We start from the raw sequence: 19,212 nt of genomic DNA, 5'->3' as shown, positions 1-19,212 counted from the left end.
TGAACGAGCAGCATGGGAAGACTTGATTTAAAATTTTTATTACAATTTTTTTTTTTTTCATGCAAACTGTGTGGTACCACGGTTCATTGTCACCATGGCTCCACTCACCAGTTGCTTGGCAACCAACTCCTCCTTGGAACTGATGCAACTACTCATGTCTTCATAATTGCAGGCTCTTTTTCAATATTTAGCTAAAACAAAAAACAATAGAACTGGATATAAGATAATCTAATAAAGCAGGCATACAACAGGGCAAAAATCTACACTGCAATGATTCTTTATTTCTGTGACATTTAAAGATAAACTGCACCAGTATGTGCTACAGCTGCTGTTGAATTTTTTTTTATTTCATGATTGTTTCAGGAATGTGTGTATGCAAATGAATGTGCTCAGCATGTTTGATGTTTTCTATCTTTGTCCCTGCTCGCTGAGCAACTGACTCCTCCAGCCAGGTGCCGGGTGTATCCCCCGCTGGTTAGGCAGAGCCCCTGTACCTGAGGGGTTCACCTGGGCCCGTGGGAGAGCCAGGGAATTCACAAAAAATCCTGCAAGATAATTTGACATCTGTGAACAATTCAGAGGTGTGAAGAACAGGCTCTTTTACATACATGCAGCGTGGAGATAGGGGTTAAACCTAAATTAAACTGTCAGATGGTGAGAGAAACCTTTGAGAAATCACAGTTTTGTCCTTTTAGTTGTGTTAACGCCGGCTCCATTACAAAGGATTTACACGTAATTGTTTAATGTCAGGGCAATCTCTTTAATGTATGCACTGACCTTCACTGTGGCGCTGGTAGAAGAGGGACTGTGATGTCTGACTAAACCTGTGATCATCATCCCACATGAAAAAGACGCTGAACTAGATAATTTTTAAACATAACCTTGTATTTGTTTTCATTAATAAGGATTATGGAATTCAGTGAAAGGTAAACGTCAAAAGCAGTGATTATAAGATTTTACTAAAATGTTGATCATGCAATGAGAAACATAACTGGAAACCCAAATTTTGGACAGATTTAATTTTGTAATGAAACTTTGATTCATCATGCAGTTATTACAGTACATCTTTCTTTTAATCCCTCAAAGATCAGCTCAAATCAGTGTTAAATATGTAGAGTTGTGCAATTAGTTTCGACTCAATGGCTGTGCAATGCTTCCTTACCAAGGTCTGGTCTCTTGCAGGACAATTCTCTCCGGCTGGAGTCTGAGGAAGCTGATGTGCTGTCTGTGGAGCTGGACTTGACTGAGCGTACTGACGGTACAGAGGTTCTTGGTGGATTAGCTCTGGGTTTGGGCATGACTCCCACTGATGCTGAGTTGCTCCATTCTGGACGACAAAACCAACATAGGTATTTTAAAAAAGCCTTTTATTGAATACAATTAGCCTCACAGTAGGAACTCTTTTTTTTTATCTTTTACAACACAGCAGCAGTGCAATTCAGAAATTTCTGAAATGAAATTTAAAATCAAAAAGGCTATTTATAAATGATTATTTCAGGCTTCTGAGTAATACATGCCAGCTTTCTGTTGACCTTAAGCCTTATTTCTGCTGACTTGCCGACAAAACTCACTTAGAACTAAGAACTGTTGTTACTTTGGAATTTCTGTCCCTGTCTGCAAAGATTTTGAATGGTACCTGGTATTTGGTTTCTATTTGGTTTCAACCAGCCTTAAGATCCAAACTGCTCCCAAATGAGAGGTGCTGCTTTAGCTCAGCTTTTAAGTGAACACCTTTTATACAGCAGTGGCCTGTTGCTTTGAGTCATCTCCTGCTCATCTTTTCACATTTCCTCTTTTTAACTTCTCTGTCAAGTAAATCTAAAATTGCCAAAAAAAATAGCTGAGGCCAACTGAAACGTCAACCCTTCACTTCTAAGACTTGACCCTTTAACTTGGCTAAATTTGCTGTTGGGCTTCAATAAATATATTGCAAAGCATGAAAAATCTAAGATATGAGGACGCATTTAAAGAGGGGGTATTGCACTATTTTCAAGGCTTTATACTGTCCCTGTGGCACCCCATAGTAGCTTTACAATGTAAAGTTTACATGATGTAGAGTTAAAAAAAAAATCTTCCTTTTTTTTTCTCACACTGGTGTTTTGGCAACCCTTATTCAGCCTCTGTGTGAAACACTTTGTTTTAGCTGCTGTCTCTTTAAGGCTTCCTGCTCAACAAACCCCTTTCCCCCTGATTAGCCAGACCTACAGAGGCTTGCCGAGGGCAGAGCTATGAGCAGACCTTGACGTTTGAGGCCCAACTTCTCTAACACGTCAATAACCAGTTAGGAAGTCCTTTTGTGATGACTGGGGATAGGTACCAAATTAGGTACTTTTATAGGTACGGACCAAATTCTGTCAAAAGTCCCGGGTACTGATTCACGTAAAATCAAAAGGTACCATGTTTAGGTACCTACATCCTTGTGGCTGTGAGAAAGTGGAAGAGTAGGCGATTTTCCATACTGGACATGAACACAGCATTGTCAGGTAATATATTGAAGGATAAATATGTTAAATTGAAAAAATATTTATCGTGATATATATTTATTATAATATATATTTATTATAATATATATTTAATTCATTCATTCATTTTCTGCACCGCTTATCCTGTTCGGGGTTGCAGGTGGCTGGAGCCTATCCCAGCTGTCATTGGGTGAGAGGCAGGGTACACCCTAGACCGGTCGCCAGTCAATTACAGGGCTGACATTGAAAGACAGACAACCATTCATGCACACACTCACACCTAAGGGCAATTTAAAGTGACCAATTAACCTGATGAGCATGTTTTTGGACTGTGGGAGGAAGCCGGAGTACCTGGGAAGAACCCACGCATGCACGGAGAGAACATGCAAACTCCACACAGAAAGGCCCACCGGCCGAGCTGGAAATCGAACCAGTGGCCTTCTTGGTGTGAGGCTGCTAACCGTTGTGCCACCACACAGCCCATATTTTTTTAATTAAATTAATATTTTTACCACAAAAGATCAGTAAAGTACCAAAAATTTTGTTGAGTACTGATACCGATTGTCAGGTACCAGGCATTGGTACAGTATCATTTCAAATGCGAAAGGTACCCATCCCTAGTGATGACCTCATCATTGGAGCAAGTATCACAAAGGTTTCATGAAGATCTCGTACTGTTTCAAGAATCAACTGTTTTGAGCAGTTTACAGACGTATTAAGGGATTTTTACGACATCTGCACACGAAGTGACCTAACAATCTGCTCCCGTTTAGAATGGAAAGCCAGTAAAGTTACTTTATATCCATGCCTAAAATATGGGTAAGTATAATACCCGGTCTTTAAAGTCCCAGTTCCAAACAGAGCTATGTTGGAAAACGCAGGTCTCATGAGAACTAAACGAACTTGATACGTTTAAATCATACTATTTGTTGCTTTCTTACCAGAGTGCTCCTCAAGCCGAAAACGTCCAAAGCAGAGATGAATCCTCCACTGCCTCCTCACATTCTCCTTCATCAGACAGTGGAAGAAGAATATGAAAAGTCCTGAAACATGAAACAAATGAGATAAGGTCATAAGCAGAGGGCTTTTTCATTTTATTTTGCACTTGAGCAAGGCATTTCTCTCGAGGTAGAAAGCAGAGGGCTTTAGTTGCATCACAGTTAGGGGGGAAAAAAAGAAAAGCAGTATAACAAAGAGCAGCCAAGGAGAGGCCGTCGTGAAATAGTTGCATCATTCAGCGGATGTTTGATTTTTGTGCTTTTTTATCTACAGGTTTTGTTGTTTTGGTTTGAACCGTGACCGTGAAGTGGGATTTTGAGGAAAACTGTGTATAGGGTTAGCAAACATTCACCTAAACACACAGCAGCTCAATCAAGTGGAAAGAAGTGACAAATGGTAAAGACAGGAAGAGTAAGTGAAGCTTCATTATGTTTGTAGATTCACTGAGCATCTTAGAGTATGAAGCAAATGTGCTGTTTTGTGGCCGTGAGATCATATTAAGCATTCCTGATATGCACAAACTAACACCTTGCAGGGAATTAAGTCCAGAGAAAAGGTAGAGCAGAACTATTCTGGCCGGCCCCCAGGTATAGAAGCCAATGGTCCATGTTAGTCCAAGTAACAAGGTGAGACTAGCGACTCCCCTCAGGTCATGGATCAGTCCTCTGCGAGTCCCGGCCGGGCTGTTGGCTCGCATGCGGCGAATCTGGATCAGAACCACCACAAAAACCTAAATGGAGATTTTTAAAATTTAAAATGTTGAAAGTGCTGTTTCCAGGAAAACCACATAAATATTGAATGTGAATAGAAGCCTCTATCCAGGGGAGATTTATAAGGCAAATGTGTTGGTAGCTAACTTTGAAATGTTTTAAATATTTACCGCAATGTTGAAGAGAAAAATCAGCACAGCGTAGGCAACCACAGACACGTAAAAGGCCACGTCATCCTGGAGCCAACAGCTGAGGGAACAAAAGTTATTAAAACTTTTAATGACCATATTTCACACTCAGTCTATCCAGACTTGCATTTCTACACAACATATTTGTCCATGATTAGCCTTATAGCATCAGACTCTGAAGGTCAGGATCAAACAGTGGAACAAAGGCGAGTAAGATGTTATTTGAGGAGAGGCAGACAGTGTCATTGGGTTTAGTTTCTCAGCAGCCATATATCAGCCATTTTTTTGCTGATTGAAAGCTGGGACATAAGACTTGAACAGTCTGAACAAACTCACAAACTGTCAGAGCTATCCAGTAGATTCAGGCTGGACTGAGCATCATTGTAGAGGTGACTGCCGTACACCTCTCTGTTTACAATGAGCACCAGGACACAGATGACCAGAGGAATCCCTGAAGGGACGGATAAAACACTGTCAGAGCGCATTTCATAACCCTGAGATAATAAATGACAGTCCTCTCAGGATTCTAAAGTATTTTAACAAAAGGTCAGCAAGTCAAAAACAAGACTCACCCCATCCAAGGATACAGAACTTGAGGATGTAAGACGGTACGTAGACGTTGAAGACTTTGACCAGAGCGAAGTACATGTTCACGGCTTCTAATCCCATCCAGGTGAAAGACGCCAGGAGGAAGTAGTGCATCGTGGATGCTGCGACCACACAGAGGCCGTAAACACCCCAAGAGGAGAGCCAGGAGTTGAGCAGGAAAACCAGATTCAATCCCAGGAGCGCCAGGGAGAGGTTGATGAGGATCTGAGACGGGTAGTCTCGACGGAGCTTCCTGAGATGAACATCAGGCATGAAAATAAAAGGTGAGAAATCAGAGACGATAAGATAAATGTACATATGACCAATTTAAAACCAGTTAACCACAGCAATGAGTAGTCAAACCACTATCTACCAACACGACACCTCTGTCAGTAACCACAGTGTGTGTGAGAGAAACATGTTCAGAAGCTAATGCAGCTGTTGGAGTCTCACTCGAAAGCTGTGTAGGTGAGTACAGTGATTCCCAAGAACAGAGATGAAACTCCACAACCGATGTAAGTGATGATGGTCAAGATCTGCTCATTAACTGGGTCCAGAGGGGTCCTGTTGGGGTCCTAGACACAAGCACACACAGATTTTGTGTATTTATCAATGTGTAACAAATTACACTGACAGAATCAGATTGTTTTAAATGTTCAGTAATAGCTTTACTGTTCATCTGCCCACAGCCTCAGTTGAGTCTTTGTTTAAGCAGCCTTTGAAAAGGTCATTTTGTACGACAGTGTAAGAGTGAGTCCAACCACTTGCTTTGTCACTCTTTTTTTTCTCCTCCTTTATGCTTCCTCCATTGCTTTCCTCTTCGATCTTTGTGTCTGTGCCTCACCGTCATTCGAGGAATTTTGGGCCATCTGCACTTGCGGCCAAAAAGGTGAGTTATAAAGCAGAGCACACTAAGCAGAGATGTACCTCATGTTTAATAGTATAAAAAGAGGTTTTAATGGGGTGCTGTGGAAATGTAGAGGGAACAGTTTCCCTGTTGGAAGTCAGGGAACTTATAAAAAGCTGTTTAAGTTAGGTAAAGATATTTTCATGATGTAAAACTTTGAGTTTTAAGGGCAACACAGACATTTGAAAATATCTATTTCAAACTATATTCCATCAAAAGCTAAAAACAAAAGAATAAACCATTTCTTACTTCTTTCACAGCTCATCTTAAACAATTGAAATATGGCCAGACTAATGACTAATATTGTATTTAAAGGAACTTTCCTTGAAAATATATTTCATATCTTGTACTTTGAGCGCCCTCTGCTGGTAAAACCTGGGTTAACCTACTTTCCTTTGTATTGAACCGTTTTTGCTTTCAAGCCTCTTGCTGAAGCAGCCCCATGTTCCTCAGGGAACAGCTGGTCAGAAATGTTTGACACCCACCAGAAGAACGCCAAAGTGTGTGAGATGATCACACAGGCATGTTGTGTAGTCAGAGCTGCTGTTGTGTTCTCTGCAGCCGTAGTCGTCCCAGCCTCCGTCTCCGTCTAGATGACACAGACATTCAGCATCACACAGGTCATCCATCATTTACAAACAAGGGAGGAGTGGTGAGGATTTTTAAGGAGGACTTACTGTTTTTATTGAAGTTCCAGTACACACACTGGACTTCACGATGGAGCTTATTGCCAGAAGGAGATAAGAGAAATGAATCATTCTGACATCAGCCATGCTTTGGTACATGCATCTTTGTATTTTAAGGGGCAGCAGGTCTCACTTTGTTGGGTGTTAGATGTTGAAGTGTCACTTTCACGTCCTCAACCAGATCTTTAATCGGAGAGCTTGCATTGGTCACACTTGCTGACACCACAAATGTGTTGAGCATCGCCCCCTTTTGGCTGGTCTGGGAATCACAGCATGGGTTAAATTTGACTGCTGAATTTATACATTTTTCTTTTAAAAAGAGAAAATAGTTTTGATGAGGAAGTACCTTGAAAAGCATCGGGATCCCAAAGAACTGGAAGGTGACCCTCGGTGGGCTCTGGTTGAAGCCACCCTGAGGGAAACTGTCCTGAAGGACGGAGGGCAGTGAGATGAAAGCCACTGTGCCATTAAGAGGATACCTGTTGATGAAAATCTACAACACAGACACAGCTTTTCTTAAACTCTACTTTAAGGTCAGACTTTTTGACAGTAACACAAAGTGTTTTGAAAACTTAGAGCAATAGAATTTAGCAGAATTTAATGCTTACATTACATATAAGAGACGTAACATAAGGAAGCACAGACTAACACTTAAAAAAGATGTAGCATTATTTTACCTTGCATTATTTTTTTCCTGAACTTACTCAAATTTTTCTAGTATTGCAAAATATTTCTGCAGGAAATTTATTAAAACCAACACACAAGACACCTAAAATATTTAAACTTAAAGGAATGATGCAGCTGTAAGCCACATGCTCTAATAAAGCAAGATCAAGACAAGTTTCTATGTAACTGTGACACTCTGCAGAGTAAGATCATTTTTCTCCAGTTCTCCAATTTCATTTAGCAGACACTTTTGTCCGAAGCGACATACAACACAAGCAAAAATTCAGACGGAAGAAAAACCTAGTTAGTGCGGCAACAGTGCTACAAGTTATTCAGCTGCAGGTGCTGCCATTTAGAGCAGGAGTTTTTTTTTTTTTTTTTTTTTGGTAGAATAATCTAGCCAACTAACCACAATTAATTGCTGCAACAATATACCTCAACCTTCAACAACATTCAGTAATTATTGTTGAAAATTCACTGAGACCTGGGTCTAAGACTCACTCAATCTACCCCTGAGGACAAAGAGGAGAAGGGCCAGTGCTTAAGTGCTTAAGTGTTCCCTAAACAGATAAGTTTTCAGACTTCTCTTCAAAGTAGAAAGGGACTCTGCGGATCGTATAGAGTTAGGTAATTCATTCCACCATTTGGGCACAACAGAGGAGAAGAGTCTGGCTAGTGATTTGGAGCTGCGCTGGGCTGGGAGCACCAGGCGTCTTTCACAAGGAGAGCGTAGTGGGCTAGAAGGAGTGTAGACCTGGATGAGGGACCCCAGGTAGGCAGGAGCTGCGCTTGGCAATGTTTTGTAAGCCAGAAGAAGAGCTTTGAATTTGATTCGAGCTGCTACTGGAAGCCAGTGAAGAGAGATTGACAGCAGAGTTACATGTGCTGTTTTGGGCTGGTTAAAGACCCGACGTGCTGCTGCGTTTTGGATCATCTGCAGAGGTTTGAATGTACACTCAGTGAGGCCTGCTAGGAGGGGATTGCAGTAGTCAGTGTGTGTGATATCACAAGGGCCTGTACCACAAGTTGCGTGGCCTGTTGTGTTAGGTAGGATCTGATTTTTCCAATATCAATGTTTTCATCTATTATATTAGAGCTATTTAAAATTTCTGTCACTAAAAGCAACTGATGGACTTCTGTAGTACAAAAGTATGATGGATGGTATTACTGTACTGAAATCATTAAATGTGGAGGGAATAACTCTGTTCTGTGTAAAATGATTTCTGTTTTCAGACATATGAAGGGTATTTGTTTTGTGTTGTGAAGTCACCAACCTCAGGCTTTTGGCCTTCGCTGTAAGACGACACTCCAAACGTCAAACTGCCAAACTGTCCAGGCAACACATCCACAACTGTTACTGCAATCCCTGGAGCAACCAGGGTAGAGGAGCCATCGTAGCCCACCATACTGTCACCCACTGCTTCTGTGATGTTCAAGATACTGAAGAGGAAAGGGTGGCAGAATTAGCAGACATCATATATCATAAAGAGGTTTGTAGAGATGTCATATTTTGATTTTTATCCTCACGCATTAGTGAAAGGCAACAGGTCGCTGTCAGACTCCAGGATGTCTGAGATGATGTTGATGAGAGCTTGTCCCAGGTTTGGAGTGACCACGCTGAGGTCGACAATGTCCTCCAGCTTGTTAAGGACTGTGGCCAGCTCTTTGAAGTTTAGCGCAGAGAGGTTCTTTAGTAAGCTCACGATCATGTCAATGACGTCCAGAGCATTATCTGGAGAAAAATACAGAATTTTTAAGATGATACACCTGGTACTGTTGGACATTTTGGTTTCGTTGTGGGGATTCAGGTTTTTAAAACAGGAATGGAGCAGGCAACATGGGGTGAGAGCTGAAACTAGGTAAGCACATCTGAACCACTTTAATTCAAGACTTGATCATTAGACGAAAGACTACATGTGATAAATACTCCGTTGTTGAAAACGTCTTTCAAGAAAATTGGGGTTTTTTAAAATTTATTTCTGACCTTCCATTTTGAACCATAAACTTTGGATTAACAGATGCAAGTATATTCCAACACCAGACAGATGAACAGATTGTTCAACAAACCAGGAGTGACTTTGACGTGGTCCAGATCCGGGATGGTTTCCACCACTAAAGAACACACTTCCAGTTCTGGGGCCATCCACTGGGTCTCCAGACTCAGTTTACTGGTGAGAGCACACAGAGAGACCTCTTACAAATCCTGTTTTTTTTCCCTTCATTGCAAGTGAGGCATATTTCTTTAAACAAACGACCTATTATATAACTGTCTCTCCAATGTTTCCTAAGTCTGATCTGGCAGAATAAGAGTTCCTGAAACAGCTGTGTGGATATTGATCCTGATAATCATCTATCTGCTAACTCATTAATGCTGCTATCCCTCGGATCAATGGTTTTATTGCCTCGCTTCCTGAAGCACACGAGCAGCTGTCAATAAGTGTAAACACAAAGAAAGAGCAAAATGAGATAGCTCTGTAAATATTGACCAATAAAATCAGTCAATACCCACACAGACCTTTATTTAGCTATGTGTTTTTTTTATGCTGACATCAAGATGAATGTATTAACATGCTGTTTTTAGTATAAAAGAAGAAGAAATGAGGAGATGTATCAAAAAATGTGGGTTGGTCAATCATCAGTAATGACAACTCCTATGGTCTATGGTGTGATTATCTTCTTTTTAATATTTTTAATTGGAATGTTTATTATCTATTAGTAAACAATTTCACTATTTTTTTTGTTAATTAATTTCTTATTTTTTTTGTTTCCATTTAAAGTTATTTATTCAGAGGTTCATGCAGCATTTTAAAAAATACTTTTAATCTAATTTCTAAAATATTACACTGTTGTTGAGAACAGTTTAAATGTGGTAAATGTATCTTTTCAGCATTATTCTATATGTTGTGGTGTAACTGAAAAAGTATTTCAATACACAGCCAATCCCTACAAATATTTTTTTTTTGTTTTGAATTTTTTTAATCTTTCAATGATTTAAACTGCAAAAAAGGAGAAAACCATTCACAATTTTTTGAGACTGTGAGACTGTTTTTTAGTTTACTGTTCTTTTTAACCATCAGCCCTAACATCCAAAATGTTACATTTATAAAGGTATCAAATGGAAAAGTAGCATGACCTCATACTTTAGGAGTATTGTGGAATAAATCTGTAACTGTCTGAGTGTTCACCAGTGTCTTGTGGCGTAGAAATTAGGGTTTTTCGGACACGGCTGCGTTGCATTTCTGCCTCCTGAAGTGGTCGGCCAATCAAACAGGCCTTTCCTTGTAAGGTGGGAGTGTGCATGGCAGTTGAATATCACTAAGAAAGGAAGAAAGCGACATATTGGAGGAACTGAAACTGCTAGAAAAGTGATTTAATCTCATCTTTAAACTTTTATGTCACTTTCAACTGCAGATCCTTCCTCACATATTTGGCTTATCTGTATGTCCTCAGTTGCTACGGAGATGGCTCCATTGTCATAAGGCTCCAGCAGCAGACCCCTTATCAGCTCCTCCATTTCCTGTGTGTCTGACGATGACATCATGACCTGCACCTGGAAAACACAGCTCTCTCTGTGGGACAATAAAAAGGTAATTAAAGCTGTAAAAATTTGCCTTTATCAGTTCATCTAACGAATGAAATTAGCAGCTAAATGGAGCCATTATGTGTCACTGAAATTCTGTTGGACAAATTCTAAATATTTGATAAGAACATTAGATTGGTTCTGTCACATTAATGTACTCTAGAGACATCATGTGTTATATTCTTTTGGTTCAAATTCTTTTTGATCCAGGTGAAAAAAGTGCAGACTGACTAGAGCCATACCTTGAAACTTTGTAAACAAACACCTGGGGAAGAAGAAAAAGGTTAATCAAAACAAATTCTGCAATTTCTGGCTCATCATTGTGTTTAGTTTTAGGGAGATCATATCTAAAAATTCCTACCTTCTGACCCATTTAAACAAATTTCATTATTGCTGTTTTTGTTTTGATTTTCCTGCTTTTTACCCACTGAATTAATGTCAAATTCAGCAGAACTGAGCATTTACCTAAAACTATGAAGTAAACACAAGAAGTTCACATTTTTCATATGATTTTTAGTATTTTTTTATAGTAATAATGTGTATTTGTTCCATCTTCTGATCTGTTCGTTAACTGGAGCAAGGACAAGACACTGGTTAGCATTAGCTTAGCATAAAATCTTAAAATGTGGTAAGGGTCAAATACTTTTTTCACATCTCCTAAACAAATAAACATTTTTTTCTCTTCATCATGTGAAGGTCTGCATGTGTGATAGGAGATTGTTTAATGGCAACTCACTTCATCAGAGATAGGGTTGGTTGATCGCCGTCTCAAACGATGTCTGAAAGTGAGATCAGCAGCTAAGTTGGACTGTTGATCCATCACTGTAACTCTAAAAATGGACAGTGATTTTTATGCTCTACCTGTGGTCTTCTGGGAGCATCTGGAGGTCGAGCACCATCATCATGTGATCAGTTAGACTGGAGTTGAGCTGTGCAGAGTTTAAAGTCACATTAAAAAAAAAGGTCATCTGCGATTCAGTTTCATGATTTAAGGAAGTTTTTTGGTCAGTCATACCCATGTGGACAGAATCAGTTCTGGATCAGCGTCTCCTGTGATGGAAACATTCACCCTGACCTCAAAGTACAGCTCTTCAAAGAAAAAAAGAGTAACAATCAAACAATTCATTTCAATGCTATAATACACATATACACACACTGCAAAAACTGAAATTTTATCAAGTGTTTTTGTCTTGTTTTAAGTAAAAATTGTTTTATTATACTTGATATGAGCCACATTTAACCGATCAGTCCTGAAAAATGTCTTGTATGAAGTTATTTAAAGACAAAAATGAGGTCTGAATTGCTTGTAACAAGTAAAAAAAATCTACCAATGGAACAAGAAAAAATTGTTCAAAACTCAAATAATGTCTTCGTGAAAAAAACGTTTCTCTTGTTCCATCAGCTTACCTCATTTTTGTCTTTTAATATCTTGAAATAAGACATTTTTCTGGACTAGTCAGGTGAATGTGGCTCATACTAAGTCTAAAAAGACATTTTCTATGGAAAAAAAGACAAAAACACTTGATTAGATATCAGTTTTTTGCATTGTGTTTATGTAATATGTATGATACGTATAGTAGTAAAATACACCTGGAAACTGCTGGAGTGAAGGAATCAGACTGACCTGACACACTCGAAGGACCTGCTGTGGAGACCCTGGCTGTGGTAGAGACACCGCTGGTGGTGCTGGTGGATTTGGTCGTGGTACTGGGTGATACAGTTGTGATAATAGAGGATGATGTCACCACATCAGGAGGACTGGTTGTGGTGGTAGTAAAACTTTCTAAAAATACAGCAAAGATTCAGGTGAGGCGGATTTCACGCCTCATGCTCACATAACTGGAGGGGTGGAGGTGTTTCCTACCGACAGGTGTGGTGTGTATACTGTCTGGATCAGCCAGCAGTTGCAGGTGACCGCTGGGCTCGTAGTAAGGGATCCTGAGGTTCGTGTGCATCTCGGCTTGCACAGCTGCCACATCCAATGGAGGGATGACATTTATATGAACCAGGCAGTGAAACCTACAGAGGAATCAGGCTTAATTACTGCTTTGTCTTAAAGTGGTCTCCACGCAGTATGTTGTCTGTTGGCTCTTGTCGTTTCTAAAGGCCTCAGAATGGGCATTCATTGTAAACAACAAAGGACTAGCTTGACATAGGAAAGGATGATATAGATTACTGAGTCACTACAGTTCTGTGTTTGAGACAAGTTGCTCTCTTTTATCCAAACACAACAACAGGATTGATCTGAATTCAGTATCTCTATCCTGGTTGAAAGGACTCTATTAATGACTTTTTATTTACCCAATCAATCTGATTTGTTGGTGATTTGACACCAGATAGGACATTTGAAGGGGATCATAGCTTGAAAAGGAAAACGTCAACTTTCTCACTTAAAAAGTGAGAGATTAGCAGAACATCAATCCAACTTTTTAAGTTTTGATACCAGCACCACTGCCTGGTCTTTGGAATCAGTTGATACAAATACTCATCCAATGTGATACCAGTGATAACTTCGCATTTTCTGTTCCATCAAATGTAGGAGGAACTGAGAATTATGTTTAGGCAAATTCAGGCTTACCTAACTTTGCAAACCATAATAAAATAGGAATGTATTCAAAACTGACTGTATTTTTATTTTATGGAATTAAAAGTGTGGTGTGTTACTCTCCAGTGCTAACAGAAATGACTATTTGAATGTGGATAAATGGGGAATTAAAGGTCCCTTGTTATGCTGCTTTGGTGGACCAATCAGGTCAGACTTGCTCCTGATTGGTAAAAAAGGAAATCGCTGACATCTCATTCTAGGTCAGGATATTATATTCACAAGCACTACTAAGTATAGGTTTTGTCATTAAATATCGCATTTTGTGGGCTGGGAGGAAAGCCAAAGACCCCCAAGTTTCACTAAAAGACTTAATAAAGTGATTTTTGCATAATATGGGACATTTAAACGAAATAGGTGTTACTGCATCCTGCATTCTTTGGATTTCCATCTTATGATACTGTCAGCGTCAGACTATAGGAAAAACCTAGTCAGCAAAGAAACAGTTACCTGTCATTGGCTGGAACCCAGCGCACCTGGATGATAAGAGACACAAAGGTTTTTCAGGAAAACAAAAGGAAAAAATGATGAGTGTTGAGAATAGTCTGTCAAAACTTATAAGAATAAAACATGGTGCTTATTTACCTGCCCATCTACATGAGATGTGTTCAGAAGTTTGTCTTCTGGACTGGATCTGTGTTAGAGATCACAGAGACATGCTTGTATGTACATGTATCTGAACCATGAAATACATTTAAACATTTTTGACATTCATGAGTATTTCATTAAAAAACACAGAAACAGTTAAGTCAGCGTGACAAACACAGATCTTCTCATACCTGGATACTTCAAACACAGACACTCTGGGCAAATAAAAGCCGGTCGGCAGAACCTTTCTGAGCTACAGGAACAACAAACAAAGCAGAGCAGTTACAGCCTCAGTGATTTACTGTCACTCTGCAATATAACACGACCCATCCAAACAGCCCTGACATCCACACAGACGTTTTATACATTAAAAACATAAAAGGTGTCAGGGAAGCACAAAGTTTAACAAGAGGCTGAACCTGTTACTTGTTTTTTGTGTCAAGGAAAACAATCAACTGAGGCTTTAATGAGCTGAATGGCTTTAAAAAAAATTTAGTTTACCCATTTATGTGCGATGTCTCTGGCTTTGTAGAGCTCTGTTTTGTTCCTATCTGAGCGGATGATGACAAACATCAGTCTTACTTCGTAAAAGGACCATTCTGTCAAAAAGGAGCAACAGAAATATATAAATCAGTTAAATATAAGCCTTTAATTTCATATATAACCTCTAACAAGCCTTCAGCGTTGTTTTAAATGAATCATCTCTCATCAAATACTTAACATTTACACTATGGTCATACAGGATTGAACATGGATGTTTTTGAAAATCTACTCCCATTTTACCACCTTAACCAAAAAGCTTAAGTCCCACTTTAAAAGCAGAATGAAAGCGTCCGCTGAGGTCATGTTCACTCTTATGTGTCACAGCTCTACTTCCTAAGCGTTTGGTTCATTTGTTATAGCTGGGTCATTTATTTAGGTTTGTCAAGGAGCTCAAATCTAATCAAGATTCATATGGACAAAAGCAAAACATCAAATAAAGGTGTTTTTGTGAGGTAATTTAAATTTGACTTAACATTTGTTTAATCTCAAAAGCTATTATTTAACTTCAAGCCTGATGGTTAACCACTGGAGGAAAGTTACGGCACCCACAGGTCTGTCGAGAGATGACTAGCAAAGGCAGCTGTGTGCTTCATGCTCTGATCTTGATGTTATTGATTACAGAATAACGTCTGTATTTACTTTTCTGACATAAACACAGGGCATCAATATTTAATCTGAGAGCTGAGGACGTCCAGTGAACAGTAAACTGAGGCGGGAGAGAGCCGTAAAACGCTCGATGAAACTGGCAGAGCACATTACACTGAATTACTAACTGATGTGTGAAAACTGCAGGGGTGAGGAGAGAGGAAATTCACACTGTAAACCTGTACACTATACAGGTGTTCAAAGAAAAGGTTTTCTGAGCAGTAGAAAGAGAATATCAGAACCTCTTCTTGTTGGCTTACCACACTGCAGACTGGGATCAGTGAGCGGAGCACAGATCTTACTGTCCCAGTTGTCTCTTTCCCACTTCACCACGTCGCCTTCATTGCATTTTACAGACGTCACTTCCTGTTCTCGACTCCAAAGCCTAAACTGAGATATGTTGCCCTTCAGACCTGAAAATGAAAGAACGTGGATTTTGCCGTCCACCACGGAGTGCGATGCACCCAGAGTGAGAGTCCCATCAGGGGCCAGTCTGCGGTCGATGGAGGGAGCATCTGAAATGAGATCTAGCAGAGAAGAGGACAAGGCAGCAGGATATCAGACTATAATCATTTCTAGATTTTAGCTCTGAGAGTTTTTGTATGTGACCCACCTGGCCAGATTGCCACCTGTTTGCCATTGATGTACAGCGCAGGTCTGTCCTTAGTGTGTTTCCAGGTCAGACACACCACATGCCACTCTGACACCGTCAGTGCCATCTCAGCAGTGCTCCACTCCTCTCCAAACAACCAGAGCACTAAACGACCCCACTTTCCCCCAAAGCCCAGCTCAGCATGCTGAAAGTCTGGGTGACAGTACATGAAAGCCGTCCAATGAGAGGATCCTAACTCCTGGATATTATAAAGGAAAAATGGTTGTTTTCAAAAGTTTTGAACCATTTGTTCGCTTTTAAAGGTCCCATATTAAGCTAAAATCACCTTATTAAGGCTTTTAGTAAAATTTGCGGGTCTTTGTTTTTCCTCCCAGCTCACAAAATGTGATATTTAAAAACAAAACCTGTACTTAGTAGTGCTTGTGAATGTAAAATCCTGATCTAAAACGAGCTGTTTGGATTTTGGGGATTTGCCGACATCAGCGATTCCCTTTTTTGACCAATCACTACTTCCCGTCTAGGAAGAAGACAAGACTAAGTGGCTGGGGTTCATTTATCAAGGAAATGTGCCAGCTACACTCAGTAAAACTGTGCATGTGTGTGCTAGTCACTTCACGGCCGACTGCTTTTCCAACATTGGACAGTACAATAGAGGGCTAGCGAATAGACTGGTCCTGAATCCAGGAGCATTACCAACCATCCACCAAATGCTGTGTGCTGAGCAGATGTAAGAGCTTGTCCTCAGTGTCCCCCCTGTCTCTGTGTTAGCTTCAGAATGCTAACTTTAGCTGCGGTTAGCCTGTTGTTTCAGCCTGTAATGAAACGGTAAACGAGCTTTGTTGTTTTCTAAACATTGTGCACTCAGAGCTCGTGGCGCCGCGTTCAGTGACGCAGAAGAGAGGGGCGGTATCAGCGGTGGCTCATTTACATATGAAGGTCACGCCCACTAAATCAGAGCGTTCTGAACAGAGGGGCTATGAGAGCCTGGAAACAATGCTGCTGTGCTTGATTTATTGGCTTTTTGGACCAAAACATGTTACTAACATTTCATGAAGACATCAATGATCCCTATTAAACTGCAGAAAAGAGCAGAATATGGGACCTTTAAGTCAGTGTAACCTCAGTTAAATAAAAAGTTTTTTTTTTTTGTTTTTTTTCAAGAATACCTCAAACTTGAGGCTGAAGCAGACAGTGAACTCCTGCAGGGCGGGGATGGAGACATGAGGCTTTAGGCTCCAGTGGCTGCACCCAGAGGAGAAGTCAGCCACACTTCCCCAGAGACTGAGCAAGGCTGCTGACAAAAAAACAGACTCTATGTAGTAAATCATTATCACAAAACAAATAACAGCAAAACTGCACTGACAATAAAAAAGGTAACAATTCTTCTTGGCATTAAATCTTACACTGAATCAAAAGAAACTGGAGAATAAGCTGTTTGGCATTTACAGAGAAGACTTGGCAACTTTTCAATGGGAGCAACCTACAAACTCAGCTCTGCTGCTTATCACACAAATGTATGCTCCTTACAAACGTGGCACCACTTAAAAGAGTAATAGGTTTTACAACACTGTAAGATGTAATGCCTAGAAGCACTGTTACAACAGAGAAATAACCTACCAAACACAAATTTCCTTTCTTTGTGTGCTAAGTTTATGCATAAAGTCATCTTTAGGGTGTGTGGTGTCCAAGGGATTTCAGACCGAAATATTAACTGATTTAAACCTTTGCATCATACACACCGTACAAACATAGCTGTAGTGTGTTGGTTCCTATATTCTACATGACTAGGACATGGCAGTTTGAGAAGATTTACTTTATTAATCCCCTTAGGGGAAGTTCTGTTTTTTACACTCTGAATCATGCTATATACACACATATACACAAACACCATTTTTTGGACAGAAACATGCAACTATTAGGGGGGTCAGAGTGATGGCGCTGCACTCTCATTGCGCACCCTTGCAGTGGGGGATTGTAGGTGCCTTGGCCAAGGGCACCCAACAGTGCTCAGGAATGTGAGCCAACACCTCCCCAGCTATCAGCTCAATTCCAAACCTTGATCTGCACCTGGGCTTGAATTAGCGACCCTGCTATCACCAAACTAAGTCCCTACGGACTGAGCCACTGCTGCCACATAAGTGTGGGACTTATTTACACAGTTACACGTCCAACTGAATAATGCACATTTAAAAAGACACATGTAGTCATTTTTTATACTAACAAATAAATATCACAGGGTGGTTTTTGACCTCATTGTTTAAGCATGCCCCCCGTAAACAGACATTATAGTCCCTAATGCCCAACCACTGCCATTTACAGAATATCTTCCTGCCTTTCTCTGCTTCCATATTTCTATCTACATTCTTCTGTCCTATCAAATAATGGCAACAATACTTCAACATACTGAATTGAAGAAAAAAAAAACCATCAGAATTCAAATCAGATAACCACTTTGACATTTTCTTGATAACTGGCCATTTTTAGTATCAAGAACAACAAAACACTTCAGGGTTAATTACTAAAAAGCTTTGTGTCATAATTTCTTATAATTCTTAACTTTTTTTTACTTTTAGTTTTTAAAAAGTGAGACCCCACAGGGATGAAATAGTAAAATAACAGCAGGTGGCTACTACTGAAACTGGTTGACACAAGCTCCATGACCTTTTATCTTAAACCCAGAGACCATGAATAGTGTGAACATGCGTAGCTGCATTGTGTTTTACTACAGCAAACTGTTTGTTTTACATATTCTTGAACTATTTACAACCAACACTGTGGACTTATCTCTCCTTATTAAAAAAAAAAATCTCCAACAAACCAAGAGAACTAGACATCCAACTCTCAGAAAAATAAAATCTTGTTTTCTCCCATTTAGGTTTTTTTCTTCTTCTCATTCTTCTATATTACTGTATCCAGGGAAAAGTATACACACCTCTCTCTGTGGTGGAGACCAGGCTGTACATCAGAGACAGAGTGATGAAGACATGCAGGAGTTTTTGAGGAGAAATCATCACTGATCTGTAAAAGAATCAGTCTTAGTTAGGGTTTCTTTTGTTTTTTGTTTTCTTTCTTTCTTTTTTTTCGTGTGTGTGTGCACCTGTGGGGGGCTTTTAGGCAATAATCTAAAGCAAAGCATCACAAAAAAAAACACAAGAAAAAGAATCAACCATGAATAGTCCCAGGTTATTCTGTGAAATTTTTAGTTGAAGATGACTGTTTGGATTTTTTACCCCTTGAAAAATGCTGATATTAAATAATCAAGTCCAAAAATAAACAGTTAATATAATCAAAGCATTACTCACCTGTTGATGAAATTAAGTTTGAGAAATTAAAGGATGTGCCTGGAGGTAAATGTCTCAGAGTCTGGTTAACAGCAATGTCAAACCTGAATTCACAGATTGAGCTCTGCCACAGATCGTGGGAGGAAGCACTGGG

At 39.8% G+C, this 19,212-nt stretch overlaps 1 protein-coding gene and 2 long non-coding RNA genes across 3 annotated transcripts; all 3 read right to left on the bottom strand.

The window, feature by feature from the left end:
• Positions 1 to 322: 322 nt before the first annotated feature.
• Positions 323 to 11,827, bottom strand: adgrg4b (adhesion G protein-coupled receptor G4b). The gene is made up of 21 exons (XM_074672470.1): positions 11,802 to 11,827; positions 11,648 to 11,715; positions 11,523 to 11,565; positions 11,029 to 11,051; positions 10,630 to 10,775; positions 10,392 to 10,521; positions 9,274 to 9,374; positions 8,734 to 8,938; positions 8,481 to 8,646; positions 6,887 to 7,033; positions 6,674 to 6,799; positions 6,532 to 6,577; positions 6,340 to 6,443; positions 5,401 to 5,522; positions 4,932 to 5,200; positions 4,696 to 4,810; positions 4,342 to 4,420; positions 3,990 to 4,191; positions 3,404 to 3,505; positions 1,163 to 1,327; positions 323 to 545 (listed from the first exon to the last, which is right to left on the bottom strand). The coding sequence occupies exons 2-21, from the start codon at positions 11,689 to 11,691 to the stop codon at positions 409 to 411; spliced, it is 2,472 nt and encodes an 823-aa protein (XP_074528571.1). The 5' UTR covers positions 11,692 to 11,715; positions 11,802 to 11,827; the 3' UTR covers positions 323 to 408.
• A 625-nt stretch (positions 11,828 to 12,452) lies between these two features.
• LOC141791283 (uncharacterized) lies at positions 12,453 to 14,011 on the bottom strand. The gene is made up of 4 exons (XR_012598310.1): positions 13,974 to 14,011; positions 13,839 to 13,864; positions 12,651 to 12,805; positions 12,453 to 12,569 (listed from the first exon to the last, which is right to left on the bottom strand). It is a non-coding gene; the product is annotated as an uncharacterized LOC141791283 (long non-coding RNA).
• Positions 14,012 to 14,167: 156 nt separating this feature from the next.
• Positions 14,168 to 15,496, bottom strand: LOC141791396 (uncharacterized). The gene is made up of 3 exons (XR_012598322.1): positions 15,425 to 15,496; positions 14,478 to 14,575; positions 14,168 to 14,229 (listed from the first exon to the last, which is right to left on the bottom strand). It is a non-coding gene; the product is annotated as an uncharacterized LOC141791396 (long non-coding RNA).
• Positions 15,497 to 19,212: the final 3,716 nt, after the last annotated feature.

This window comes from Halichoeres trimaculatus, unplaced genomic scaffold, assembly GCF_033239565.1.
Source record: "Halichoeres trimaculatus isolate MK-OKI-2021-1 unplaced genomic scaffold, fHalTri1.1 fHalTri1_scaffold_6, whole genome shotgun sequence".
Classification (NCBI taxonomy): Eukaryota; Metazoa; Chordata; class Actinopteri; order Labriformes; family Labridae; genus Halichoeres; species Halichoeres trimaculatus.
This window is presented reverse-complemented; position numbering and strand designations above follow the sequence as displayed.